The sequence below is a fragment of the Rattus rattus genome, chromosome 2, assembly GCF_011064425.1.
Source record: "Rattus rattus isolate New Zealand chromosome 2, Rrattus_CSIRO_v1, whole genome shotgun sequence".
Classification (NCBI taxonomy): domain Eukaryota; kingdom Metazoa; phylum Chordata; class Mammalia; order Rodentia; family Muridae; genus Rattus; species Rattus rattus.
Genome location: NC_046155.1, coordinates 118,498,285 through 118,517,810, shown reverse-complemented (window position 1 = coordinate 118,517,810; position 19,526 = coordinate 118,498,285). Strand labels below are relative to the sequence as shown.

General features: G+C 42.7%; 1 protein-coding gene across 1 annotated transcript; it reads left to right on the top strand.

Annotated features, from left to right (window-relative positions):
- The first annotated feature begins 7,135 nt into the window (after positions 1 to 7,135).
- Ramac (RNA guanine-7 methyltransferase activating subunit) lies at positions 7,136 to 13,937 on the top strand. The gene is made up of 3 exons (XM_032893315.1): positions 7,136 to 7,225; positions 11,973 to 12,169; positions 12,798 to 13,937. Exons 2-3 carry the CDS (start codon positions 12,000 to 12,002, stop codon positions 12,985 to 12,987), a joined length of 360 nt encoding a protein of 119 aa, XP_032749206.1. The 5' UTR covers positions 7,136 to 7,225; positions 11,973 to 11,999; the 3' UTR covers positions 12,988 to 13,937.
- Positions 13,938 to 19,526: the final 5,589 nt, after the last annotated feature.

The window sequence follows — 19,526 nt, the reverse complement described above, 5'->3', positions numbered from 1 at the left end:
GCTCATGGTACCAGAGGTCAGAGTCTATGATGGTGGGACAAAGGTATGAAGGCATGAACAGCTGAGAGCTCACATCTTGGACTGTGAACAGCAGGCAGAGAGGGCACACTGGGATGATATGGGATTTTGAAACTTCAAAGCCTATTCTCAGTGATACACTTCCTCCAAGGCCATACCTCTGAGTCCTTCCCAAATAGTTCACCAACTAGGGACCAAGTATCCAAATATGAGCCCAGATGGCCATTCTCATTCAAACCACTGCATTAGATGTTGATGGAATTTTAATACCCAGCAAATCAATACTCCCAAAGGTAATGAAAACCATTTTTCTGGTGGATAGTTTTAATTAATTTTCCCTAGAGTAATAATTAAAGCTGATATAGCAGACACATACATTATTGACTTGAGGGTAGAGGGATAGAAGATTGGTACGCCTGCACAGATACAATTTAAAACACTCTCTCAATTCCCCATTTCATTTATTTTATGTGTAGAGACATGCATTGGTGACAAGATGCGTATAAATAATAATTTGGGATACTTACCTTTTAGAAAGAAGCATAAATATTCATACAGCAATGAATTTCCTAGTTTGAAGGATGTTGTTGTCTGATTTCTAGATTAATCCGTGTCATCAAAGTAAATTAAAGAAGGCTGCAGGCTACACGCTTTCTGAAGGGTTTCTATGTCAAACGGTTGATAATAACATCTCATGATGTAGTGGGAGGTACACCCTCCAGGCATGCCTAAGGAATGAAGAATGTTGGTCCCATTCCACAGATCCTTGCTCTGCCAGGTTCACTGCTGCTCTAGTCATAATAGATAAGAAATGGAAACAGCCTATGTGTCCTTCATCTGATGGATGGAAAATGACAAAATGTCACATATACTCGATGGAATACTATCCAGCTGAAAAGAAAGATAAGATTACGAAATCCTCAGATGAATAGACGGAGCCCAAAAAGATCATACTGAGTGAGGTAACCAGAACCAGGAAGACAAGTATCACATGTTCTCTCTCATCTGGGTTCCTAGCCCCAAGTCTCAATGTGAGGGCATAATCTTGAGTAACTGCAGAAGCCAGGAAAGTAAAATAGAGACCATTGTAGGGTAGGTGGAACAACAGAGAGGGGACTAGCAGGGGACAAATGTTCTGAAGTGAGGAATGGGGAAATGGAGGTGGGTAATGAAAGAGGGGAGAGGGAAATATTGGAGGAGGGATAGGATGTCTGAAAAAGTCACAGGAATTATACTGTTACGTATGTACCTGAAACCCTATATTACATGTAAGTCTGTGTATACATATATGGTTCAGTGAAGATGTTCCATCTGGGGTGACAATGCTCCCCACAAGAGCCATAGACTGTCCAACAGAAATCCCAATACCAAGCTTGAGAAGCCGTCTTTTGAATTGTTGGTCAGGGTCTTCAAAGACACTTTTAGACATTGTAAGTGACTGCTGCTGCCCTTCGTTCCCTCCAGCCCCCAGAGGTGGAAGGTAACTCCCTATGGCTGAAGACACCATGCACTTTGGACACAGAACCCAGAGGACCTGAAGTGGATCCGATCTAAAAACCTCCTCTCTGAGAACCAGCTTTCATGTTACCAGAAGGCACCTTGCAAGCTTCCAGAGGAGGGAAGCATCCAATAGTCCTACCCTGTTATGACACCCATGGACCACAACAATGGCCAGGATAGCACCATAATCCTAAGAGTTCAATAGGGGCACACATACTTTGATGGTGATGAATAGCTTCTAATTGTACTTAAGGCTTCCTCAACAAGAGGGAAATCATGCATGGTACTGGAAATCTAGCCAGGGCCGGTGATTTCATAGATCTTGGAGGAAAACCTACAACCATCACTTTACAAAACCAACATAATTCCTAACTACATTGTAAACATCTATCATTACACCCACAGATAAGTATGGTTCTCACTCCTAATCAAGGAGACTTCCCTTTGCAACAGACAAAGACCGTATCAGAATACCACAACTAACCAGAATACAGAGTCGTAGAACCCATCCCAGCGATTCATCTACAATACAGCTCCTCAGCCTATGGCTCAGGGAACATGTGGAGGAGCAGGCAGGAAGATTGTAAGGACCAGAGGAGCAGTGAGTTTGCTGCGAGATCGTGACCTGTAGAAATGCCAAAGAAGCTACTATAACCATGACATTTCACCAACATGGCTGCCAGACAAGGATGACACCATAATACATGCTAACATAAACAGGGAATGCTCACAAGGCCTCAACCCTACACAAAGAGCTACAGGCAACTAAGGCATGCTGAGCAGGAGAATTAAGTCTTCCCCAGGAAAGAGCACTCAATGGTTATCCAGTACAGAGTGGTCAGCCCTGAAAACACATACATACAACCATCATCACACAGACCGAATGTGTTGTATTTACATTTTGAGGAATATATAAACATGCACAGACATATTGCAACAACAACCAAAAGGAAGCCATGAATTTCGAAGAGAACAAGGGAGGAAACATGGAGAGAGTTGAGTGGGGGCAAGGGAGGGGTGAAGGATGTAATTGTAATCTCAAAAAAAAAATTAAATTATTTTAAAACAGAAGAAAGGATGCCAGGACATGTTTTACCTTTAATTCCGGAAATGAACCTTGTAGATGAGGAACTGGGGCTTGGTATTTACCAGGACAGTTGATTGACTGTTAGTGGCTAGGACTGCCGTGGCTACACCACTTACCGCCAGCCCTGTGGGAAAGGGTCTGCCTTTGTACTTTAAACTCTGAATCAGACTGAAAGTGTGGAAATGTCGCTGAGTTGGAAACAGTACCACTGGTAATTGGTAACGGTGTGTTTTGCTCTTGGTTGCAAAATGAAGATTCGTAGCTAATGATTTTGAGCTACATCTTTAACTAATTTGGCATCATGGCTTGTTAAAAAAGGTGTTCGTGGCTCTGTAAGTTTTCATATTTGAGATTTCTGAAAGATGCCGAGGTGAAGAAGAAAGTTGAACTTCAGGTTGGCCCCAGAGTTCGTGGTGATGGTTCTCTCTTCGTTAGTGGACAATGGGTCATGTATTTGATGAAGGGAGAGACGCTAGGGGTTTGGGGCACAAGTACTCTTTAGAGGAAGAGGCCTTAAAAATGGAGCATGTCTAGGGGTTGGGGATTTAGCTCAGTGGTAGAGCCTTGCCTAGCAAGCACAAGGCCCTGGTTGGTCCCCAGCTCCGAAAAAAAAAAAAAAAAAAAAACCAAAACGGAGCAGGTCTGCATTCAAACAGAAGCTGTGTGGAGAGTGCTTTTCTGAAATGTGCATGGTCGTTTTGGTTCTACAGGACCTCACAGCTGTGTCTTCAGTATGAGAGGATATCTGCTCTAATGTGGAATGAGAATGTTTCACTGCTTCCCTTAGCGTTCAGAGGAAAAATGTTTTTTTAAGATGAATATTTAAAATATGCCTTATGCTTACTGCTCTCTCACAGGAGCTGGGTTTGCTCACCAACACCCACAGGGCTGCACATGACCACCTGTAGTTTCAATTCCAGGAGACCCCACACCCTTTTCTGCCCTCAATTTTCCCACGCATACATGGTGCACACATGCAGACTCACACAGAGACACATACTTTTAAAAATTTTTTAAAAATATGCCTTTAAAAAAATGTCCTGCTCTATCGCTTAGACTGGCCTAAAACCTCACTGCCTAGTCCAGGCCGGACTAAATTGGCCTCAGACTTGGGGCAGTCCTCCAAAGGCTGAGATGCATGTGTGAGCCACCATGTCTGGCTAAACTCTGCCTTTAACAAAATATTATAAATGTGCTTATTGCCTTCTCATGCACACAGAAGTGTAAAATATAAGTAAGTGATGTTAATATTTATAGTTCAGAAAGGTGTCAACATCATAAAATATGGCTTAATACCACAGATGAGAAATAAGGACTTTTTTTATTTACTATGTATATGAGTATATTTTCATGAGTTTATGTGCACACAGGTAGGATGGATTTCCTAAAACTGGAGGCTGTGAACCACTTGATTAGGTGCTGGAAACTGAATCCATACTCTTTCCAGGAGGAGTAAGCATTCTTAACTGCTGAGCCACCTCTCAGCCTAGAGAGATATCTTTTTAAAAAGAGAATATGTGTTAGCAAATGCTTGCAGGTACCTATTATTTATATTTAAATGTATCTATTTTTATTTTATGACGAAGTTACCCTTCTAAAGGATTCAGGGAGCTATTTATCTTTTATAACATGTATAATAAATATTTTGCCTCAAGGCTAGTAGTTCACTAAATTTTATTGAAGATGTATACTACACAACACATAATATATTTGCACACACACTAGTGTACTATGTATAAACGGGTAAACCTTTTAGCATTCCTGAAACTGTAATGATATACCTTCAACTGATGTGTTTGCATTATGAGAACGTTAATGGACAGTGTTATATATCTTGATATAACTGCACCTTACAAGTCATCCATGACTTGATGAAATATGGCCCCGAGACAAGGTCTGTGACACAGTAACTAGAAAGTCTGATAGTACAATAAATGGTGAGCTGGGCAGGGCCATGACTTGACCTCAAGTCCTGTTTCTGCTGTTCTCAGCGGAGGTTTTGGACACTTCCAAACCTTGGCTCCCTGAGTGTCTGCTGCTGGGGTAGTGATGCATGAGACTCATGGGACTAAGGTTCATAGTCCTTGGTCTGTGAGTGGTGTTTAGTATTTTAGACACTTAGAAAAAAGTTACAGAAGCTGACGATTATTTCGGCTAATTGTTTCTCTATTCATGAGATCAGGCATTTAAGAAGAAAATTGACTGATTCACTTTTGAAATGTATTTTTCTCGGGCTTATTTCTAGTGTGCCTGTATATTCATGGGGGAGAGAGACCTTGTACCACATGCACATATGGAGGTCAAAGGACAACTTGCAGGAGTTAGTTCTCACCCTCCACTAGGTGGGTCCTAGGGATGGAACTCGGGTTATCTTGTTTTTTTTTTTTTTTTTTTGAAAAGGGTCTCTTGCAGCCTTGACCTTCCCACCCATCCCTCTCCACCTCCTTAGTACTGTGACTCACCACATTGGGTTGATTGCTTAAATGGACAGTTTCCATTCTATCGACAGTGTGAAAATTCAGTTTGGCTCCTAACTTTTACATTTATGTGCCTCCCTCATTAAATTCAATCTTTTGAACTCTACCCTAAATTCTGTGGAAAGGGGAATATATGTTGGTTTCCCCAGTGACTTTGCCCTTCACTGTTAATCAATACAAGAAGCTGATCAGGACAAGACCATTTATAGTAATGTAATTCTTTATACAGTTGTTACCACACACATCATTGTTACTTTTTAAAAAGATTTATTTATTTATTTATTTATTTATTTATTTATTTATTTATTAAAAATACACTATCACTATCAACAGACACACCAGAAGAGGGCATCAGATCTCATTACAGATGGTTATGAGACACCATGTGGTTGCTGGGATTTAAACTCAGGACCTCTGGAAGAGCAGTCAGTGCTCTTAACTGCTGAGCCACCTCTCCAGCCCCCTCACTGTTACCTTTATGATGAACTATTGAACCAGGGATTTTTTAAGACAGTCCATGTGGCTGAGGGTGACCTCGAACCCATCATCCTACTCCACAGCCCTAGGGCTGGCTGGGCATCACCACTGTGCTCTTAATCACTCTGCTTAAACTACTGTTTCTCTTGGATTAAATGAAACTGAAAGTCCTCTTCAGTGCCAACTTCACCAACTTGGAGGCCTGAAGAAGTGGAATCTTTGTTGTCTCCCACTCAGGTTTGTCTTCCGACAGCTCTCTTACTACTCCAGACCGAGACCCGCACCCCCGCATCAGCGCGGGCCTATTTTTGTTACATTGATGTTTCTAAACCTGGGACTGGGCAGTTTAGAACATAGTTCCGCTGTTCGTTCCACAAGTGTGCACTGAGTGCTTACTTTATGAGAAGCACGGTGCTGTACACTACTAAGATGTACAAACAAATTAAAGGTATAAAAACCATAGCCTACAGGCAGAAAGCGGCACTAATACAAAGGTCAGAAAGTATCATGGAACCCATTCTCTGTAAAGTCTTAGAGAATGGATGCAACTTCAGTGTCTACATCTGGAGCTGGTGTGTGTGTGTGTGTGTGTGTGTGTGTGTGTGTGTGTGTGTGTGTGTGTGTGTAGGGGAGTGGTAATTTTCCAAGCACAAGGGGACACTGCTATAAAAACATAATGAGTAATTCACGAACTACTGTATTTGGTCTGGTTTACTGTGAACGAGGGAATGAAGAGGAACATCAGAAAATAGAATTTTGAATCCAAATTAAGATCTTTGTTGAATACCTTGCATCCCAGTTGTGCTTGAAAATGACTGTATCTAGGGCAGTTGTGTGCAGATATGCTGGTGGGATGCTGTTCAGGGAGTGTGGTGTGAACTTGGATGAGGTGGAGGCAATGGGTAGGGAGTGGATGGATGCCGGAGTTACAAGGACCAAACAACAGAATGTGACGTTTGACTCGGACATGGAAAGAAAAGGTATCCAATTTGGACACTAAACTTTCCAGGCTGATTGTCTTCCCAAGAAGAGGGCACGGTCCGGGAAGCAAACTGAGAAAAGGGTCAAGTTACACCTAGGATAGTCAGCGCTTCCACACTTGCAAACACCCGCGAGGAAACAGCCGAGACTTTGGGAGGGAGCGGAATACGGACAGTGGGGGAGTGGATGCATTTCTGCAAAAGCATAGACAGCGCGGCCCGCAGGAGCCTTACTGCCGAGGCTTGTTAAGAACCGGATGGGCAAGTCGCATCTGCTCCTCACCGCGCCGCCCGGGCTCCCGCTTCTGGGTCTCCATTGACGAGCCGCCTTCCCTGCTAGTCCTATTCTCAGTGCATCAGGCACTGCCAGTTCGAGGGATTTTACCCGTCTTTTTTCGTAGGCTGGCTGCGAAAAGACGTCACTGACTACCTTCACCAAGTCGCTCGACTCTAGGTAGCTAACCCGGGGCCGCGCCAAAGTTCGAATGCGAGGGGCGTGGCAGGAGGAAGAAAAAACGCGACGAATTCTAGATATCGCGAGGCTTTACAGGCGACTCACGGCTTATGCGCTCCGGAAGCGGAAGTCGAATAGTTGAGGGATTCCTGAGCGTTTGGTTACCCTGGAGAGCCGTGTCGGGTGCTGCAGTCTGGACGTCCGAGGTTTCTCCAGTGCGTCCCGCTGAAGGGTGAGCACAACCCTTGGCGGATGACTGTCCCATCCGGGGCGGCGGAGGGGATGGAGGGGTGGAGCTGGGGAAGGCCGGAGGTCGCTGCTCCTCGGAGCCTCTTTCCCCTCAGGTCGGCTCTTTAAGGCGCTTTTGGAAGGAGCCGCTTTGTCGAAGTCGTTGTAAGCAACGAGTCAAATGTGCTGGGAAAACGCAGTTTTCAGTCAGTTATCCTCGTCTGTTCTCTGGGCTCACCTCTGACCCCAAAGCTCTGTGTGGTTTTATTTGTGGTGAAGAGATAAGTGGGGTTCAAATACAATGGAAGGTATGGGCCACAACGACAAAGAATGCGTCCTGAAGTTACTGTGCTTGAACTAGCTTGTTGGTTTTGACGATCCAGACGATGAGTCTCGTCGCCTCTTGTAGTTCTTCAGTGGAAAAGCGAATTTCCTCTTTGGGCTGCTAGGGCTGAGATTCTTGAGTCTTTAATCCTGCCCTCTCTAGCCGAGGCGAGTTTCTACTCAGTCCCTCTGCCCACGTCTTTTTCAAAAAATAATCTATTTGCGGTTTGTGTGTGCTGGTGCCGGTAGAAGCCAGAAGAGGGCGTCGGACCCCCTGGAGCTACAGTTACAGGCAGTTGTGAGCTGCTCAGTGTGGGTGCCGGGATCTCATCTGTGGTCCCCGGGAAGAATAGTGAGTGCTCTACTTCTGAGCTATCTCTCCAACTCCTCCCCCATCTTTTGAGGTTTCCTTCAAGACCCTCCCCTGGCCGTAATTTCATAATATTATTTATTCTATTATTTCTTTTATATAATTATATTTTATATATTATGTAATTGTTATGCTTTATATTAAGTAGTTGTTATGCTTTATGTAATTATTATATATTTACTATATATTTTTAAATCATAACATTTTTCTTTCCTCCCTTCAGACCCTCCCCTTTTATCCCCCCTAGATCTCCTTCAAATTCACATTCTCTTTAGTTGCTATATATATGTACATCTGGCCTGCTCAGTTCATATATTGTTACTTATATGTGTGTTTTCAGGACTAATCATATATGGTATTGGATAACCAGTGGGTGTGCTCTTCCCTCAAGAAGACTATTTCTCTTGCTCTTAGCATTCCTTAGCTGTCTGTAGTTCTTTGTTGAGGCCTCTTGAGCTTTCCCTCTTCCACATTAGCTTGTCTTTGGTAATGTTGTCCCTAGCCCATTTTTAATCTACCTAGACATTAAACAGTGTAGTTGTCTCAAATCCTTGGGTTAAGTCAAGCTTGCGTTACGGTTTTGCCTCGATTCCATTCTCGTGAATAAGTATGAAGATACCTATGTGGTAGGGTATGGGGAAAATAGAGTCGTGCATTCTCCTTACCCCGTGAGTTTACCGTCTGTCTTAGTTGGGACCGGGGCATCCTTCTAGTGCTTTCTGTGGTTAGTATGGAATCGAGGACACTTTTAATTAGTTGGGAGTTTTCATTGTTTTGTTTTGAGGCAGTGTCTCTCTACATAGCTCTGGCTGTCCTGGAATGTACTCTGTAGATCAGCCTAACCTCAAACTCATAGAGATCCGCCTGACTCTGCCTCCCAAGTGCTGGGATTAAAGGCATGTGTCATTACACACCACCTAGTTGGATTTATTCTAAACTCATTTGTCTTTTGGTATTTAATTTTAGTTTGCCAATACCAGGCGCAAATAGGTATAATAAATAAGGCAGAATCTAAGAGTTAGCCTGAAAGGTAAAAATGTCCAGGTACTGTCTCTTGTATTTAATGAACAATTCTAGTTTAATTTGTCAGAATGAGGATAGTACTGTTATAAGTGCTTACATATTTTGAGGAAAGACAAAGCAATGAAGAAGCTATCCTCCAGTTAATCAACTCATCAAAAGCTTTATTAATACAAGGTGTAATTAGTACAAGGAAAAATGACTTGATATTGGGGAAAGATATGGTTTTAAGCTTTTAGCAAGATGTTAACAACATGTGCTTCAAATCATAAAATAGGTTTGTGTCCTTTCTCTTTGCCAGGGCTGGTTTTGTACTTCTAGGCTCAGTTGATCCTCCTGCCTCAGCCCCAGGAATGCTAGGTCTGCAGCATGGGCCATTTTCCATACCAGGTTTAGAAGGTTTGAGGCACTCAGCAGAAACAGGAAGATTGACTTAGGAAAGCTGGGGGATGGGAAAGCTCAGCAGTGCTTGGTGACAGGGGACTGGAAGTGAGAGCTACTTACTTAATTAATTCAGCATTTTCAAGTCTCAGATGAAGATTAAAAGTGAACTCTGTACTCTTGTTTCTTGAGGATTAGATGTGCAAGTTAAGCAAAATCTTTTCCTTTAGGTAGAAGGTTAAATAAATTTTATTTTCTAATGTATCCATATATTATATAGGAAAATCAGCTGTTAGGAGGTTCATTTTTTTGATTTTTAATACATTCATTTGTGTGTGGGTCTGTATGTCATAGTACACATGTGAAGGTCGGAGCGCAACTTGTCGGAATCTGTTCTGTTTCTGCCATATGGGACCTGAGGTTTGAACCTTGCCAGCCCAGATTATACTTTTTATATCCATTAGACAGTATCTCACTTATTGCTAGATGTTTTTCACTTCTCACAGGATCTAGAATAATAATGCATTGCATTAGATTATAAAATAGTTACCCATAACTTTTAACAGCCATGCATCTAAATGCCTGTTTTCACATATGTTGCATGGATTGGCTTCAGACTCCTGGGTTCAAGTAATGTCAGTATCTGAAGTAGCTGAGACTATGGGTACACATTTAGGAAGTTATACCCAGCTTCCCCTTTTTCTTTATTCACCTTTGTTTGTGGGGGAGGCTGTTGTTGCTGTTGTTGTTGTTGTTGTTTTGAGACTTGGTTTCTCTGTGTAGCCCTGGCTGTCCTGGAATGTACTCTATAGAGCAGACTGGCTTTGAACTCGGAGATCCACCTGCCTTTGCCTCTGGAATGTTGGGATTAAAGGCATGTGCCACCACCTGGCAAAAGACAGGGTCTTCCTTTGTAACCTAAATTGGTCTCAAACTCAAAACTCTTATGTTTCATCCTTCTGAGTGCTGTGATTATAGCTACTGATACAGTTATACAAGATTCTTAAAATTTCAGGGGTTGGGATTTAGCTCAGGTAGAGCGCTGCCTAAAGCGCAAGGCCCTGGGTTCGGTCCCCAGCTCCGAAAAAAAAAAGAAAAAAAAAAAAAAAAAAGAAAAAAAGAATTTCAATTTCTCCTCGTTAATTCTCAGTCATGCAGTTCTGCTTTATTTCCTACTACTATAAAACAATTGCCTGTTATTTGAATCCACTTCTTGGCTTGCCAATATTAGCTACTCTTTAGTTTCTTATCTTGTATGGTAGTCTTTTCTCGTTGGTTTCTGGGTGTACCAAGAACATTGTTCATGTTCTCTTCATCTCTTACTCTCAGTTAACTGAATTGACACTCTGATGTGTGGGCCATAGCGCTCTTTAAATTCATTGTACCCTTATCTTTTTAGTAGTTCTTGTGGCACTATAATGTGTATAATCACTTGCAGGAAGCCTGAGAATTATCCTTCCATTTTTTTTTTTTTTTTTTTTGGAGCTGGGGACCGAACCCAGGGCCTTGCGCTTGCTAGGCAAGCGCTCTACCACTGAGCTAAATCCCCAACCCCTTTTTTTTTTAAAGATTCATTTATTTATTTAATATGAGTACACTGTAGCTGTCTTCAGACACACCAGGAGAGGGCATCAGATCCCATTACAGATGGTTGTGAGCCACCATGTGTTTGCTGGGAATTGAACTCAGAACCTCTGGAAGAGCAGTCAGTGCTCTTAACTGCTGAGCCATTTTTGTTTATGGGATCTCACTAAATAGCCCTTACTGGCCTGAAATTAACTGCAGACCAGGTTGGCCTGCCGTTCCTCCTGCCTCTGCTTCCTGTTTACAAGTACAACAGATTGGATCTTCCCTTCTTTTTTTTTTTGGTTCTTTTTTTTCGGAGCTGGGGATCGAACCCAGGGCCTTGCGCTTCCTAGGCAAGCGCTCTACCACTGAGCTAAATCCCCAACCCCGGATCTTCCCTTCTTAAGTCACCCATAATTCCCATTGCCTATTAGAAGATACAAATTTATTAGCATTGGATACGTTTTTCACAATTTGTCCTTGGATTGCCTCTCTAGTTTTATTTCTTGATGTCTTCTGCTTCTCCCTCTATGTTTACATCTTATGTGTCTCCTTATGCTTTTTGTTATGTGTGTATGCATGTGGCGATGGGTGCGTGTGGAAGGGTCACTCTTCGGGAGCTTGATTCTTACCTTGATTTTTGCACTGGGTCCTCTCCGTGTGGCCTGGTGCTTGCCGTTTAGCTAGACTGGCTGGCCAGCACACTTCAAGGGTCTGCCTCTGTCTACTTCCCCAGCCCTGGTGTTATAAATCTGTACCACAGGGCCTGAGTTTTCATACAGGTCTGGAGAGCAAACTAAGGTGCACAGTCTTACAGGACAAGCATGGTACCAGGTAAGCTATTCTCTCCAGCCCTCATATATGTCCCGCCTAGACTGCTGACTCTGGGAAGTGTGGCCATGACAGTTGTTGTTCATCTTAGTATCTCAGGCTCCAGCAGCAATGGTGTGGTCAAGAACTGTTGAACAAATGTCTACAGTATTAAGTTTAAAAATACATAGCAACTTTGTTCATACTCTATGCAAAATTGTTCACTTCTTGATTTTTTTCATCAGTTGACAAATCAGTGTTTTTTTTTTAATTCTTACAGATCTTAAAAATTGTACAGAATTTTAAGATGAGTGATACTTCTGAGGCGATTCCAATTTTTGAAGAGATGTTTGCAAATAGATTCACACAGGATGACAAAGAATACCAGGAATACTTGAAACGCCCTCCTGAATCCCCTCCAATTGTTGAGGAATGGAATAGCAGAGCTGGTGGTAACCAAAGAAACAGAGGCAACTGGTATGTATTATTTCTGCAGGATAAATGCAGAGGGTGACCTGGGAGAAGAGAGCTTTAATACGGCTGCTCTCAAAGCCAGAGAGAGTAGCAACTAGAACATAGTAAGCACATGTATAGTGATGCAAATTTTCAGTACTTGGGAGGCTGAGGTAGTAGGATTATGAGTTCTAGGCTAGCCTGGGCCAAACAGTGAGACCCTGTCTCAAACTAACATTTTCTTTACAAATACACTTTATAAAAACTGGAGTTTTGAGCTTGTTTTCATAAAGAAGGCATTGTTTTGATTACTTTAGAAACTTTAGGAAATGAGGTAGAAAATTGAGTAACTCAAAGCAATAAATAAATGACCCTGATGTCATGCATTCAAAGGTGTCAGTTTGATCACAGTTGGGCTTATTAACTTGCCTCTGTCCCGTAAAAGGTGTCCAGTGTGATGTTAGAAAAATCACTAAAATCTTAGGAAAACCTGACTAGAATCTTAGGAAAGTCTGTGTCTGTGCTGTGCCCAGAGAAAGCTTTTTCACCCTCAATTACTGTGTATTTTACATCAAGAACTCAATTGCAGTAGGATTGATTTCTTGTTTTTATTTTTTAACCGGAAGTTAATAGTTTTGTTTTCTTTTGGTAGGCTGCAAGATAACAGACAGTTTAGAGGTAGGGATAACAGACGAGGATGGCCAAGTGACAATCGGTCAAATCAGTGGCATGGACGGTCATGGGGTAACAACAACTACCCACAGCAGAGACCAGAGCCCTACTATCAACCAAATTGCCCACAGTATGGCCACAACCAGCGGCCTCCATATGGTTACTACTGACAGATGTCGGCAGCTTTTAACAAAGACCTTTTATTTTGACAACCTGCTAAGTGCTTGTGTGTCTTCTGTTGGTCATAGCTTTTCATTCTATTTTAAAGAATGGGTTATTAATTGTTTAAACTTAAGACTTGAAAAAATTAATCTTATTAGAAATGTGATAATTGATGGGAATAAACTTACCAAGTGTGGATTATATTATTTGACTTTATCTTACATACTGTTTTGTTTTATGATTTAATAGTGTTTTGAGTTTGGTCTGTTTTCCTTATTTGGACTGTAGGAATTCTGTCTGTATCACAGAAATAAATTTTTTTAATTAAAGTGTTGGCTTTATTTGTGAAAGAATAGCATGCTCACATGTGCTCCTTCTGAAGCATTACAGAGACTAGGACTGTTGCTCTGTGAAGACACCCATGATTACTTACAGTGGGTTGTACCTAGTGTCGGCAGTTGAGAGGTAAAGCAATTACGTCGCTTCTGGGTTTGTATGTGGTCATGGTATCTTGTGGTTTATAAGCGTGAGTCGGCTCTAGCACTGATTTATTCGGTCCCTTTGTGGAAGGACTCATTTTCAGTGCAGCCTCCTGAGGCAGTGGTGGGTGGGATGGTGGCACTCAACACTTTGTTCATCCCAAGGTCTTTGTAAACTTACAGCAGGGAAGAAACGGACGTGCGCTGTGCCACACTGGTCACATAAACACTTGCATTCTGACTGTTGATTCTGTAATATGTATCGATTTTGTGAGCTTATTTTCATTTTCGAATGCTTACCTTTGATGCTTCCTCTTACAGCAATAGCAAGGCTGTCACCTGCTTCAGAACAATCATTCTTGAGATATTTTAGTGATAATAAAATAGATTTATTTAAAAAAATTTTTTAAATACTTATTCAGTATATTATATGTGTGCCATTCACTTGGGTGGATGAATAAATTGCATAAAAAACTTTATCCGTAAGTTTTGACAGCCCATTTATTTATGTGGTAATGACCTAATTGGTGAAGAAGAGTTAACTTCCTGGGCTGGAGAGATGGCTCAGTGGTTAAGAATACTGATTGCAGTTGGGGATTTAGTGCAGTGGTAGAGCGCTTGCCTAGCAAGCGCAAGGCCCTGGGTTCGGTCCCCAGCTCCGAAAAAAGAAAAAAAAAAAAAAAGGATACTGATTGCTCTTCCAGAGGTCCTGAGTTCAATTCCCAGCAACCACATGGTGACTCAACCATATGTAATGAGATCTGATGCCCTCTTCTGGTGTGCCTGAAGACAGCTACAGTATACTCATATACATTAAATAAATCTTAAAAAAAATAAAAACAAAAGAGTTAACTTCCTAAGTTTTCCATTTCTCTTAGTTCCTTGAGATGGACTCCCCCAGGTTCTCTGTAGTCTGATCGTATCAAGTCCCTTTCCTTAAAGAGCCATTCCTCAGATAACTGTTGTATTTGAAAGGTTCTAATACATCAGGCATTCACAGTGAGGGAATAAGATTTTAACAAAGCAAGGCTTTTCCATGACCCTTCTCATAGCGGTAGGCAGTGGGCCACTGCGGCTACATAAAGGTAATTCTCGGGATTCCAGGTACTGCACTTGAGTCAAGACTCTCCTGGCCGCACTGCAGGATTGTTGAAAGCAGAGGGCTTACCAGAAATACCTGTCCTCTGGTGTAAAGCAAGGGCATTGAAGGGAGGATGTATCTGAAGATGATCAGAAGAAAAGTTTGTTTTCTTATTTAATTAAACAAAACCAAAAAGAAAGAGTGAAGTCCTCTTAACATGAATTTTTTTCATTCAATATGAGTAACCCATGTGGTAGGTAGTTTTGTTTTCTTCTAACCAGTAACTATTATCGGACTGCCCCTTTGCATTTAAGGAATAAAAGGCCTAATTTCTGCCTCATAAGACAGGAAATAACATGAAAAAGGATACTTTAAAGGTGAGCCGAGGGGTTGGGGATTTAGCTCAGTGGTAGAGCGCTTGCCTAACAAGTGCAAGGCCCTGGGTTCAGTCCTCAGCTCCGAAGAAAAAAAAAAGAAAGAAAAAAAAAAAGGCCGAAAAGTTGAATGGAATTAGTTTTAAACAGTATTACAATAGCACTCAGCATTTAGGCAGAAGGAGCCCTGATTTCCAGTCCCATCTTTAAAGGTATATAACATTGAGAAAAAAAATCACTTCAATTTTAGATTGATAACTCACCTGCCACCCTTGCAGAGTGGTAAATGTCCAAAGGAAGAGTCTGAGACTGAAATGGACCGGTAAATCCTCAGGTCATAAGTACAGCACAAGCATTTGTGGGGAGGGAGTATTGGTAAATTGTCAAGCAGTAGTGCAGGATTAGAATAACAAGATGGGCCAGGCGTGAACAAAGGCCCTGGGCCCCTGGAGGCCTAGGCAAGAGGTTCAAGAGTTCTAGGCCAGTCTGGGCTGCATAGTAAGTTCTCTCTAACATACAGACAAGATTAGGAAAGGCAAGAAATGATAATGGAGACTTACCACCATTTCCTTATGTATGTTCAAATTAAATTTCAAAGGGAGAACAAAATATGTTTAGGAAGAAGGCACTTAAAGTTTGGAAGGAATTTATATAAAAGCTGAGCTAAAATTAATGGCACACACTTTGGAAATTGCATTCACTTTAAAATGTGTTGATTATCGAACACATCAGATTAAATCCTTTTGAGAACAGCTTGCTGGGGAAGAATTTGCTGGCTGGCATGTGTTTTGCAGCGCTAGAAGGATTTGGGGTAGCTAGCTTATAAAATAACCTTGCGTCTTTGCTTTGAGAGGAGGTTTTGGGTTCTTGGAGCCATTTAGAAAAGACTTCTGGCATTCTTCAGATGTTTAACAGAGAAGGATACAATTTGCCTCTTGTGCTTTATATACCTCAACGAGAAACTACAGGACCTTATGGTAGAATTAAGAGTAAAGAAATGTCTTTTTTCTTTTTGATCATTTAAGAGTGGGATTTCTCTGTTACCTAGGTTGGCCCAAATCCCTTAGGGTCAAGCAGCCCTTAGACTCCTGAGTAGTGGGAGACTGCAGGTGTATGCGACCCTGCCCAACCAGAATGTCATTATTATCATTATCATCATCATCATCATCATCATCATCATCATCATCATCACCATCATCACCATCATCACCATCATCATCATCATCACCATCATCACCATCATCATCATCATCATCATCATCATCATCATCACCATCATCATCATCATCATCATCACCATCATCACCATCATCATCACCATCATCATCACCATCATCATCATCATCATCATCATCACCATCACCATCACCATCACCATCATCACCATCATCATCTTACTTATTCACTTTACAGTCCCCTCACTGCCTGCCTCCCAATCATCCCTTCCCATAATCTTTCCACATTCCCCTTCCTCTTCTCTGAGTGGGTGAGTTGCATGCCCCCTCCCCCACTCCGGCACATCAAGTCTCTGTGATGCTAGGCACATCCTCTCCCACTCAGGTCAGACAAGGCAGCCCAGCTAGAAGATCATATCCCACAGACAGGATATGGGTTAGCTTCTGGGTTAGCCCCTGTTCCGGTTGTTCAGGGCCCACATGAAGACTAAGTCACACATGTGCTGCGTGTGAATGGGAAGCCTAGGTCCAACCCATGCGTGCTCTTTGGTTTATGGTTCAGTCTCTGAGAGCCCCGAAGGTTCAGGTTAGTTGACTCTGTTGGTCTTCCTGTGGAGTTCCTGTCCCCACCAGGGCCTGCAATCCTCCCTCCTATCCTCCATGAGAGTCCCCAAGCTCCACCCACTGTTTGGCTGTGGGTGTCTGCATCTGTCTGAGTCAGCTGCTGGGTGGATCCTCTCAGGACAGCCACCATAGTTTTAAGAGGGCTAAAGTAGAAGACTTCATTCTGAAGGCTACTGACGGCACTCATTTTGAATTCTCATAAAAGTACTTGTCTTCGAGTCTGTATTGCTGTGAGGAGACACCATGACCACAGCAGCTCTTATAAATGAAAATATTTAACTGGGACTGGCTTACAGTTCAAAGGTTAGTGCATTATTGTCATGGTAGGAAGCGTGGTGGCAGACAGGCAGACATGGTGCTGGAGAGGTAGCTAAGAGGTCTACATCTGGAACCACTGGAAGAGAGGGAGACGCGCTTCCTCCAACAAGGAATACTGCCACACCCACTCCAACAAGGCCACTCCCTGTGAGGCCCTGGGAGCTGCTTTCTTTCACACCATCACTGTACTGTACTTTGCTCATAACATTTTTATGCCTTAATGTTTTTTTACCTTTTTATTCCACTTGACTTTTAAATGTTGTGTTCATTGGTAGTCAGTATACATGAGGACATTTACAAGGGTGACAGGCACTTGAGGCTCATGATCTCCGGCTGCCGTCATGGTTGACCTTATTCTTTGGGGCTCCTAGCAAGGCAGTAATTTGTGGAAAGAGCATGTAGCAGAAGCTTCACCTCATGGTTTGAACATGAGAGAGAGATAAGGGAAGGGCCAGAGTCTGGTTAGCCCCTTTAAAGAACTTCCTACTCCGCCCTATGTCTAACCTTCCAAGGACCCACAGGCCAGGACAAAGCTTTTCACACAGGGGCCTTAGGAGCCAAACAAAGATTTGGCTGTGGGAATCTATCCCTGAGCTGTAGGGTCGATACTGGGGATAGGAAATAAGCTAGGTGACTCTACTTATCCGTATCTCAGTCCTGCCTTCTGAGATGGTTTATTCTGAGAGTTTCACAGGCTGACCTTGAACCAAGTCCTACTTGGGATATGAACTTTCAATTAGCACCACTGGCTACAGTAAAAGAAAATTAACATTGTCAATATTTAATACTTATGGATTAAAATAGAGCTATACATGACATTTTGTAATATCTAATCAAAAATTTCCCAGGTTCTGCTATATTATTAAAGAACAAATTAAAAACTAGATCTAATTAGTAGACTGGACCCCAAGGGAACCTTGAGAGCAAATACTTCCTCCTTTCTAGGAATCTGGTTGATGCAGCTTTTGAGGACACTAAGGTGAGTAGAACTTCCCTGAAAGTGTGGCCCTGGGCCAGGAGAGCTACCTGGTGCCCATCAGCAGAGCTGCACTGGGAGGTTATGCAGGGTGAGGAGGGGGTGGCTTTTCAGCTGCTTGAACAGTGAGTGAGATGATGGAAATGCTAATTACCCAGATTTAGTTGCTATACTGTACACGTATGAAATTATACCATATTCCATGAAAAGGTACAGATCTTATACCAGTCACAAAGTAACCAAGTCTACAGACCGGGACTAGGCACATAATGGTGCCTGGCCAATAGCAGCCTCATACTCCTGAATCTGAAGAGGGCCTCTCTGGGTTAGGTTAAGAGGTTCAGCTCCCAGTCTCCGTGAGTGTATGTGCATACCAGCCCTGCTGTTTCTGGAAAACACTGATTCCTTGGAATCACCTACCACCGTTGCCTCCTCTCTCACATAGATCCCTGAGCCTCCGAGGGGCTTGATGAAGGCACCCCACTTGGGGCGGAGTGTTCCCAAGTCCTTCACTCTGCCGTGTGCAGTTGTGGGTCCTTGGTTAATTCCCATATACTGCAAAAAGAAGCTTCTGCCAGGGTGAATGACTGCTCTGCGGGCATAGCATGCAAAGGCCCTGCACAGCTTCAACCTGGACAAAAGCCCTGCACTGAACACAGGAAGTGGGCACGAAGTCCACCCAAGAAGCTGCATGACATTGGCACCTACATACAGTTGATACCTGCATGAAAAGAATCAGTTGTCTCCAATGGAGTGTCCCCGGGCGGGTGTACCAACCACTCTCAAGGGCAGCCCTCATGCCCAGGAGTAGTTGGCTAACACAAGACTCCATCTTTTAATGCATTTTTGGTTTTGGTATTTTTTTTTTTTGTCTTACTGATTTTCCTTTCTTTAAATTTCGTTTTGATTTTTACTTTTTGGTTTTTCCTGTGAGGTTACTCTGTATTTTGATTGAGAACATAGACTTGGGTGGGTAGGGAGGTGGGGAGGATCTTGGTGGCATTGGGGAGGGGAAAGAATGTAATTAAGATATGTAAGGTTTTTTTTGTAAATAAAAATGTAAAAACTAGTTCAGTCCACAGGGCTGGGGAGTGCAGCTTTTGAAGAGTGTCTGCCTAGCGTTCACAAAGTCATGAGTTTAATCAACGGCTCTATAGAAGTGGGAGGTGGAAACCGTGAGCCATATTCAACTCCGGAGTGTATCAGAAGTTGCTACAGAATTCCGCCTTGAAAAATTAAAGTTCAGCACACAAATCTCCCTCCAGCGTCTTCACGGGCTGACGAGCTAATTTAGATGGCGTTTCACTCTGTCCCTGGGGCACAGAGAACCCTATGTATTAATTACCAGTGAAGTTTTCTCTGTGTTTCAGTGGCCTCTCCTGAGAGCAGTTCTGGGGAGGGTGTGATTATGATCTCACGGTTTTTTTCCACTGCCAGTGCCTCTGACTCCCCTGTCTCCAGCCTCTTCTTGTCTGAGTGAGGTAAACAAAGCTGTCCTCATTGCTAAAGCCAGAGGGCTT

What these genes read in the sequence shown, in the direction of transcription:
- Ramac (XM_032893315.1), top strand. Translation starts at nt 12,000, where the DNA reads ATGAGTGATACTTCTGAGGCGATTCCAATTTTTGAAGAGATGTTTGCA. An exon ending in CAAAGAAACAGAGGCAACTG is followed by an intron (nt 12,170 to 12,797) that starts GTATGTATTATT and finishes TTCTTTTGGTAG; the next exon opens with GCTGCAAGATAACAGACAGT.